Below are 9,029 nucleotides of genomic sequence, written 5' to 3'. Positions count from 1 at the left end.
TGATGACAATACCAAAAGTAGGGACTCACTTTTCGAGAGTTCTGATTATGTTTTTCTTCTTTGTAAATGTTTTTTTTTTTTTTCTTATTCTTTCTTAATAAAATCTGATATTCTAGCAGCAAAAACACGTTTAACTAAGATCTTCACGCGATTACTCAAACGTGAGTTGGGGGTAGCTTCTTCTTATCGTAAACAAAAAGGAAATTTCAATTTATTAAAGACTTGACTCTTTAGTAGATCGACTAAAAAGACAAGAGTCCCCCAACTTTTGGGCATTTCCTCGCAACATCGAAGATGACCTTGTCTCATATATTTTACCAAAGAAAAGAAGAACCTCATCTAATTCAACAGAAAAGACAAATAAACCACTCTCTCTCTCTCTCTCTAGTTCTGCACCGTAGATGATGCATGAGAAAGACCCAAACCGACCCCACAGACGTTTAGCTGTTGAGACTTGAGAATTAATTTCTGGAGGTGGCGTCCTTGACCATACCAATTCCTCTCAGCTTCTCAAAGTTTTGATCTTTTCCAGTCCAAACTCTTCCCGCGGGTTCTGCCAGGCACCTTCCCTCCCCCTGCATCCCACCTTTGAAGTTTGACTCACCTTTTCCACGCATCCATCCTCTTGTTTATAAAACCCAAACCCAACCCTTTTCTCATAATCGTCGTTCAGAACCAACCCGCAACCTTTCCTTTCTTCTTCAATCCGTTCTTCTCCAACACTTGATTTCAGCAACCAACATCAATGGAGAAGAAGACGATAACAAGCCCTCTCTGTCCTTTCTATTTAGTTGGCTTAGCTGGGTTCATATTCTTTCTCGAAGTTCTCGATTGGGCAATCAGGATTCACAAGTTCTACTCAACTACCTCAGGTTTTCAGTCTTTCCTCCAATCCCAACTAGACCTTGTATGTGGTACCAACAATTCGAATACTCAATCTGAGGAGAAGAAAAAGCCAAATCCTGAATTGAACAAACAATTAAGCTTTCAGATAGATGATGGAAAGCTATGCAGAGGAGAGGTGGAGATGGTGATGGAGAAGTTAGGAATCTCTTGTGACCCAAATGGAGAGAAGCTTGAGGAGAAACTGGGTTTCCAAGAGCTTTCGCGTCTGTTTGAGGAAAAGGATCCAACTTCGGAGGAATTGACTGACGCTTTTGAGGTGTTTGATGAGAACAGAGATGGGTATATAGATGCAGAGGAGCTACAAAGAGTGCTCTGCGCCCTGGGCTTCTTGGAAGGATCAAAACCGAGAGATTGCAACAAGATGATTGGAGCCTTTGACACCAATGGAGACGGACGGATAGATTTCACTGAATTTGTGAAATTTATGGAGATGAGCTTTTGTTGAACACTTCTACAATTTTTTTTTTTTTTTTTTCGATTGAAATGAAGTTTTTTTTGGGATCGATAACCCCAAGGAGAGTTGAACTCAAGAGGTTGGTCCTTTCCAACGACTAAGCTACCCCTTGGGGTTTTTGTTGAACTAGTTCTTTGTACAGTTCCCATTTTTAGATTTATTTGGACCGAAACAAATATTTGTTGGTTTGTCAGGAATGGGATCGGTCAAGGCTAATATGGATCTGATTTCGATCCAGATTGCTCAGGATCGAACAAAAATGCTTTTACCATTTTACCCTTTTTCTATATTAATCCTTCGATAGTATGATCAAGAATTCAGATCGTTGACACCAATATTAATCCAATCCAGCCGATTCCAACTGATTCAATTCGATTTCTCATACCATGCTCACTATAGCAAAAGCCCCTTCCAATCAGCTGAGTTATCATGCAGCACCCTTTTTAAGTCCAAGAATGTGAGAAAATAAATGAATACCCTTTAAAAGTGTAGTTACAGGAAGCTCTATGGATATGGATATGTCTCTAGTCAGTTACCAATCTCAACACCTAGTATATCCTTCTTTTTCAGATTGAGTTGCTCTTCACCCACGCTGAAAATATTCCATCATTTTATTGTGGTTGTTGGACTTCGTACAATACATGGGATAATTATGAAAAATTGTAACTCATGTCACCTAGGCTTCATTTGGATAGCGGGGGTGTTTGGTGGAATAGTTTGGGGAGTGGGTTTCAGGTGTAGTGAGGTGGGGTAAGATGGAAATTAAGGAATTGAAGGAAGAATCACGGTAGCATCTCACCCATTTTATTTGTTTGGGTGAGAATTTTCTAGAGAAGGGAAAGACAGGGTGAGATGATGTTTTTTTTTATTTTTTAGGTGAATAAACAAACGAAAAAACAGATAAAGCAGATAAAGTCTAAATTGGCTAAAAAAGGGCAAAGGCCCCTCTCCATCAAAAGCCAATCTAATAAACACGAGACAAAACAAATCAACCTTAGGAAAGAAATAGGCCAAGGAACTAAGAAAGTGGGGAAAGATACAAGCAAAGAAGATGGGGTAACATGAAAAATTGGGGGAGGGGTGAAACAAGCAAAGAAGGGAAAACAAGAAAATGGGGGGAAGGAAGAAAAAAGACAGACCGAGTACTACTAATAAAGGGTGAGGACACTAAAGAGAGATCAAAAGTTTGTTTCTGCAGTTTACTAAATGGAGAGACTTCGAATAATTGTGTCTCAAAAGATTGCATTACCCATTTAAGACATCACTTGTGTAAGTATATACAAAAAATCAAAGTTTCTGAAATAAAAAAAAGCTTTAAGAAGGATTAAAGTATGCGCGCAAGGCACAAGGCCAGTATGAGATCCCAATAAAAGTATGGAATAGCCTAGGAATCTATGACTTATTAGGAGCACAAGAAAAATGTCAGATTAATGGAGAAGCATTTTTGGTTTCAAATTAGAAAAAGAAATGCGAAATTTAGAGTTGCAGTAACTTTAGAGGTATAAAACTAATGAGTCTATGATGAAAAGGGAGAAGGTTATTGAAACACATTTGAGAAAATAAATTACTATTACAGAGAATCAATTTCATTTTATCTATGCCAATAAGATTCACGATAGATGCTATTTACGTATTTAAGAGACTCATTGTATGAGATCCCAATAGAAGTATGGAATAGCATAGGAATCTATGACTTATTAGGAGCACAAGAAAAATGTCAGATTAATGGAGAAGCATTTGTGGTTTCAAATTAGAAAAAGAAATGCGAAATTTAGAGTTGCAGTAACTTTGGAGGTATAAAACTAATGAGTCTATGATGAAAAGGGAGAAGGTTATTGAAACACATTTGAGAAAATAAATTACTATTACAAAGAATCAATTTCATTTTATCTATGCCAATAAGATTCATGATAGATGCTATTTACGTATTTAAGAGACTCATTGTATGATATCCCAATAGAAGTATGGAATAGCATAGGAATCTATGACTTATTAGGAGCACAAGAAAAATGTCAGATTAATGGAGAAGCATTTGTGGTTTCAAATTAGAAAAAGAAATGCGAAATTTAGAGTTGCAGTAACTTTGGAGGTATAAAACTAATGAGTCTATGATGAAAAGGGAGAAGGTTATTGAAACACATTTGAGAAAATAAATTACTATTACAGAGAATCAATTTCATTTTATCTATGCCAATAAGATTCACGATAGATGCTATTTACGTATTTAAGAGACTCATTGAAATATTTAGAAATTGTAAGAAGGATCTCTATATAATATTTGTTGACCTAGAGAAATCTTATGACAGGGTCCTATGGAAAATACTAAAGAATAGATTTGTTTCAAGTAAATATGTGGACATAATTAAATAAATGTACAATGGTTTGGTGACTAATGTAAGAACTGTTGGGATCAAGATAGTGAATTGCCAATTACATGTGGATCACATGAAGGATCAACTTTAAACTCCTATTCATTTGGACTTATCATTGATGAATTAGCTAAAGACATTGAAGATGAAGTTCATTGGTGTATGCTTTTTGTTGATACTATAGTTTTAGTAGACGAGACAAAAACATGGATTAACACTAAGTTAAAGTAATGGAAATCAACCATTAAATAATTTTTGTTTTAAGATAAACAAAAAGAACATGGATTATATGGTGTGTAACTTTAGTTACACGAGGATAGATAATGAGGTAATGAAAATTGATAAGAGGTAGGTTTCTGCCAAAATGATTAGTTGGATTTATGAGTTCAATCATAAATAAAAAAGGTGATATAGATTATGATATTTTATAAATGATTAAAAGAAGATGGGTGAAGTGCAGATATACGTCCCGAGTATTGTATGATCAAAGTATTTTTTAAAAACCTAAAGAAAAATTTTATAGGACAATCATGTGATCTGCTATAATGTAGGGTCCAGAATGTTAGGAAATTAAGAAGCAAATCATATAGAAAAAGTAATTGTACTAGAGATGAGAATGTTTAGATTGATGAATGGTATAACTAGGAAGAATAAAGTAAGGAATAATCATATTATAACTAGTTTGGGTCCTTTGGGAGTAGTTCCAGTACATCAAAAGCTACTAGAAAGTCGTTTGAAGTGGCATAGCCATGTCCAACGGAGGCATTTGAATACTCTAATATAGATGAGTGATTTGATTCAGATTGAAAGATCTAAAAGAGTTGGGGGCAGACCAAAAATTATGTTTGGAGAAATGGTAAGCAAAAATATGTCTAGCTTAAGTCTTGTATTGAGTTTGACATTGAATAGAACTAACTGTAATACAAGAATCCATGTTGTTGACCCTTTTTAGTTGAGATAAGACTGAGTTGATGTTGTTGTTAACAAATTTATGATCCATGAGATTTGTAGTATTCAATTGAAAATCAAATGCACTATTTTATGGTATTGACACAGGGATAAGGAACGCGGACTGTTTATTCCGGTATTTGCAGGAAGAAACTGAATTTATTAATTTCATTGTTAAGTTGTCCAACTCTGGGTCCTCATCCTAAGTTTTCACATCAGTTTGGGATGTCTTGAGACTTTAGTAGGCATGAGTTCTGAAATGATTCTCTTCTAACGAAGGAGAGGGGAAAGAGCGTTTGAACAATTACAATCAGGAATGAATAGGAGAAATTTGGAAAGTTAATGCTCAGAGGTAGAATCCTAGCCTGACATTTTGCAAAGACCCATGAAAGAGGATGTTTTTGGGTCATTTGACAAGACCGTTTTTTGCTGTTGCTTTCCCCCATAAAACCCTATTACTATTATCCGGATTCGGCTCTTTTCCTGAGCAATGATCGTCAAGATACTATTCATAATTATTTGAGAGGTTGATACATGTCCAAGCAGTGATCCAACGATTATGATTTTATTGATCATAATAGAGATGTTGCATTCAAGAGGAGACAAAAGCGCTGGGAGCCATTAGATCACCGCTTGAACATGTGTCGATCGCCTAGATAGTTATGGGCAAGACCTGGATGATAATCGCTCAGGAGAGAAGTCAAATCCCTACTCTTATTTGGTTCTTCCAAGTAATCCATAGTTTCCTTCCAATCACATTTTCTCGTCCTCTTCCACACCCACCTCACCATGGTTTGAGGAATCAGAGCGAATTGATTGGAATCAGTCCAATTACATTGGTATCGGCATTAATCTATATAAAATGATCAAAGAAGTGGTTTTAAAAGTAAAACTAAGGGTATTGTTATCCAATCTAGGGTGATTTAGACCAGTATTGACCTTTACCGATCCCATTCCTGATACCGAGTTCTCAGACCTTGCACCTCACACACTGGACTCCATATTTTTGTCTATCTAATCCCATTTGAGTTTAAGGAAAAGAAAAGTGACATGGTTTTAAAAGTTGATTAAGACCACCAGTAGCAGTTTGACATCATAGTTTTAAAAATTGGAATGGATGGGTTAGGATCGCCTGTCCTTTCACAAATCAACAGTGAGGAAATGTCAGACTCATTTTTATCCATTCGACCCACCCTTTAGAGGGTTCGAAGTTTGACCCATCCGATTAAAGATTAAAGATTAACCTTATAATCCAAAATCGAATCCCCTTCTCTTTGGGCAACTATCCATCCATCTTTGCCCCTTTGCCTCCATTCTTTAGAGAAAGCTTGCAGTTCTCTCTTCGTCCATGTTCTTCAAGCAAGCCATCTATCCTTGTTCAAGGATTTAGCATCTTGGGTCAAGTAATTGAAAATTTAGAACTCAAGAATTATCTTGTTCGTCTATAAATTATGTGCATGCAACTGGGTTTTCTCGAAAATACAGATATGCAGTCCATCTTTATGGATTTCGAGTACAAATGGCTCATGAGCACAGTTTCAAAGCTCAAATCAGATCAGAATGGTATCGGCCTTTATCAATCCTTAATCTTGACTTTTCCGATATTGACACAAATGTATAATCTAAGGGTAAAATCATAATAAAATTTGATTTATTTTATTGTATTTGATTTATTTATTCTTTTTACAACAAGGGTAGATCTATCTATATAGGCTGATCCAGATCGACATCAAAGGATATCGGCCTTTGACAGATCTTATGATCGTTGGGAGTTTTAGAACCTTGCACTCAGTGTCAGATCTTCTCACCGTGATTTTTATCTCGACTTCAACAGCTTTTTTTTTTTTGGAGTAAAAACTGTGAACAAGGAGATAAGAAAGTAGTGAGATTGAGAATGATAGCCCAATTTGTACATGTAACTCAAAATGTTACAAAATCTAATTTCATTGTTTCATCCTTGAAGGGGCTTGCTTCCCTCAATGTCTCAGAATAAGAGATATTGGAGTCACATGGGCAGATGACTTGATGAGGATTATATATGATCAACTCTCTTACCTGTCGACCAGAACAGTAACAACATATGTTCCCCTTTTTTACGGAAGTGACAGCTCAGTTTCCCTTGATACTATTGAGCTTGAAACCGTGACTGCTTTCAGCTTCAGAAACTCCTCCCTCCTTTCAAGTGGCTCCAACCCCTAGAAAGTCTATGAAGGATGGTGGAGCAATGCTGCCTTCAAAATGGCTGGTTAAATTGTTCTCTACAGCAGAATCTGATGATGCTGAAGTGGAACCCGAGAAACAAGGGTGGTGATGGTAGTTTGACTGTTGCATTGGCACCATTGTTGGAGGCTGTGTATAGCAGAAACCATTGAAGTTGGATTTGTCACTTAGCCTGTCCCAACTCCAAGCCCTGTTCTGACCCATAGAGCCAGGCATGTGATGGTTCTTTGGATCTGCAGCAAACCCACATAGATGAAGATAGCTTTTGGAAGTTTAGAAGATATATAGGATTAGGACCCTTAATTGATCACACCATATGAAGGGAAAGGAAATAGGTTTTTTGAGTATAATTTTGGTGCTCTCATCTTCTCAAATTAATTAAAGAATTGGGCATCTTCTCTTCAACTAAAAGGAAATATATACATAGATAAACAGAAAAAAATGAGAAGTGAGAACAGAACACAGCACGGAAAGCCATGATAAAAATCATACCAGAGAAGAAATCAAAAGGAACCTGCTCTGCAGAAAACCCACTATGAGGGAGACTGTTGTTGCTGGAGTAACCATGATCTTCACCAATGGTTAGATGGGGTAAACCATTTGAGCCGCCACCATCACCAAGGAGAGAAGAAAATGGGAAGGGAGATGGGCAAAAGCTAGCACCTTCCTCCAACCTTCTGTTAACAGTTTGGGTGAACTTCCTCTTATATGCAATGGACTGTTCTCTGTATTTCCTGGCCATTATAACATGCCAATGGTTCTTGACTGCATTATCAGTCCTACCAGGAAACAATCTAGCAATCATGGCCCATTTATTTCCATACAATCTATGAGCAGCCATTAGCCTCTCTTCTTCTTCTTCATTGAAAGCTCTTCTGTTGATCCTTGGGTCCAACTGGTTGAACCATCTCAATCTACAACTCTTACCTACAAATGTGGGGAGAACCCAAAAGAACAGAATTAAGGAAATAATTGATTTTCAGTCTTCTTCAAACCAAAGAAACAAGTTTTAATAAATTAAATTTCATCTCTTTTTGTTTAATTCTTACCTGACCTTCCTTCCAACTTCTCTGCAATTAGGTTCCAGTTCTGAGGGCCATAAAGAGTAACAAGTTCCTTGAGTTTAGTATCTTCGGCTGGTCTCCAGTGTCCTCTGGCTAAAAGCTTTGACTGCCCACCACTATCTATTTCCTTTCCATTCACTGAATTCACATTTGGGCTCTCCTCATTTAAGTAGTTGTCTTCCATGGCAGCATTGCTTTCTCCAAACCCGTCGTTGGAATCAGAGCCCTTAGAAGAAGAGCCAACCAAAACTACTCCATACTTGGAACTGAGGGAGAGAGAACCCATATCACCAAACAATCCCATTGAAGCAGGAGGGGAAGAGGAAACAGAGGAGCGATTGTTGAAGCCATTTGATTAGCTTGGGTCTTCATAGGCCAAAACACCTTTCTTTTTCAATGAACATTTCTTTTTCCTTCACTTCTTTAATAAATCTACATCATTCACACGTGTGATGTCACAATTTGGGAAATCTCTCTCTCTTTCTCTCTGTTTGAGAGTTAGGGCTGTCTCTCTCCACCTTGACATAAAAACACTACTGGACTCTCTGCTTGCTTGGCCCAGCACAGGCCAATACACTTTTCTTTTCAAGGCCTGATATGATCATATGAGGGCTTGGCACAATCACACACCACCTCCTGCCAATGCTAGTAAATGGAGTAACATAACTCTCCATCCACATCAATCCTCTTAACTTGAGAAGAGCTAACCTGGGTTTTAGTTAACCACCTGAAACCTGAAGGAGACCGAGGCTACCCAGCAACAAAGCCCTTGCTAAAGAGTGATAATTATCATTTATTCTGTACAGATAAGCATTTAATCTCAGGTCAGTTAGAGGTTACAACCCCACAACCCTTCCCCTCTTTTATTTCTTTCTTTTGTCCTTTATTTGGAAAAAAATCGTCTGCAATTCCGATCTCGTACAATTCTGTGAAATACCACCTTCAGGGGGTGACATGTGTATTGATACCAATGCAATGGTCCAGATCTGATTTAAATGCCTCTTCACTGATTTAATGTTTTATTAGTTGTACCAGATCTGGACCATTGTATTAGTATCAATACACGTG

General features: G+C 37.3%; 2 protein-coding genes across 2 annotated transcripts; one reads left to right on the top strand and one right to left on the bottom strand.

The window, feature by feature from the left end:
* Window positions 1-495: 495 nt before the first annotated feature.
* Window positions 496-1,647, top strand: LOC122080311 (probable calcium-binding protein CML46). The gene has a single exon (XM_042647262.1). The coding sequence runs from the start codon at window positions 746-748 to the stop codon at window positions 1,349-1,351; it is 606 nt and encodes a 201-aa protein (XP_042503196.1). The 5' UTR covers window positions 496-745; the 3' UTR covers window positions 1,352-1,647.
* Window positions 1,648-6,549: 4,902 nt separating this feature from the next.
* LOC122079039 (transcription factor MYB117-like) lies at window positions 6,550-8,610 on the bottom strand. Its single transcript, XM_042645263.1, has 3 exons — window positions 7,947-8,610; window positions 7,390-7,824; window positions 6,550-7,130 (listed from the first exon to the last, which is right to left on the bottom strand). The coding sequence occupies exons 1-3, from the start codon at window positions 8,263-8,265 to the stop codon at window positions 6,856-6,858; spliced, it is 1,029 nt and encodes a 342-aa protein (XP_042501197.1). The 5' UTR covers window positions 8,266-8,610; the 3' UTR covers window positions 6,550-6,855.
* Window positions 8,611-9,029: the final 419 nt, after the last annotated feature.

This window comes from Macadamia integrifolia, chromosome 5 (genome assembly GCF_013358625.1).
Source record: "Macadamia integrifolia cultivar HAES 741 chromosome 5, SCU_Mint_v3, whole genome shotgun sequence".
NCBI classification, from domain to species: Eukaryota; Viridiplantae; Streptophyta; class Magnoliopsida; order Proteales; family Proteaceae; genus Macadamia; species Macadamia integrifolia.
This window is presented reverse-complemented; position numbering and strand designations above follow the sequence as displayed.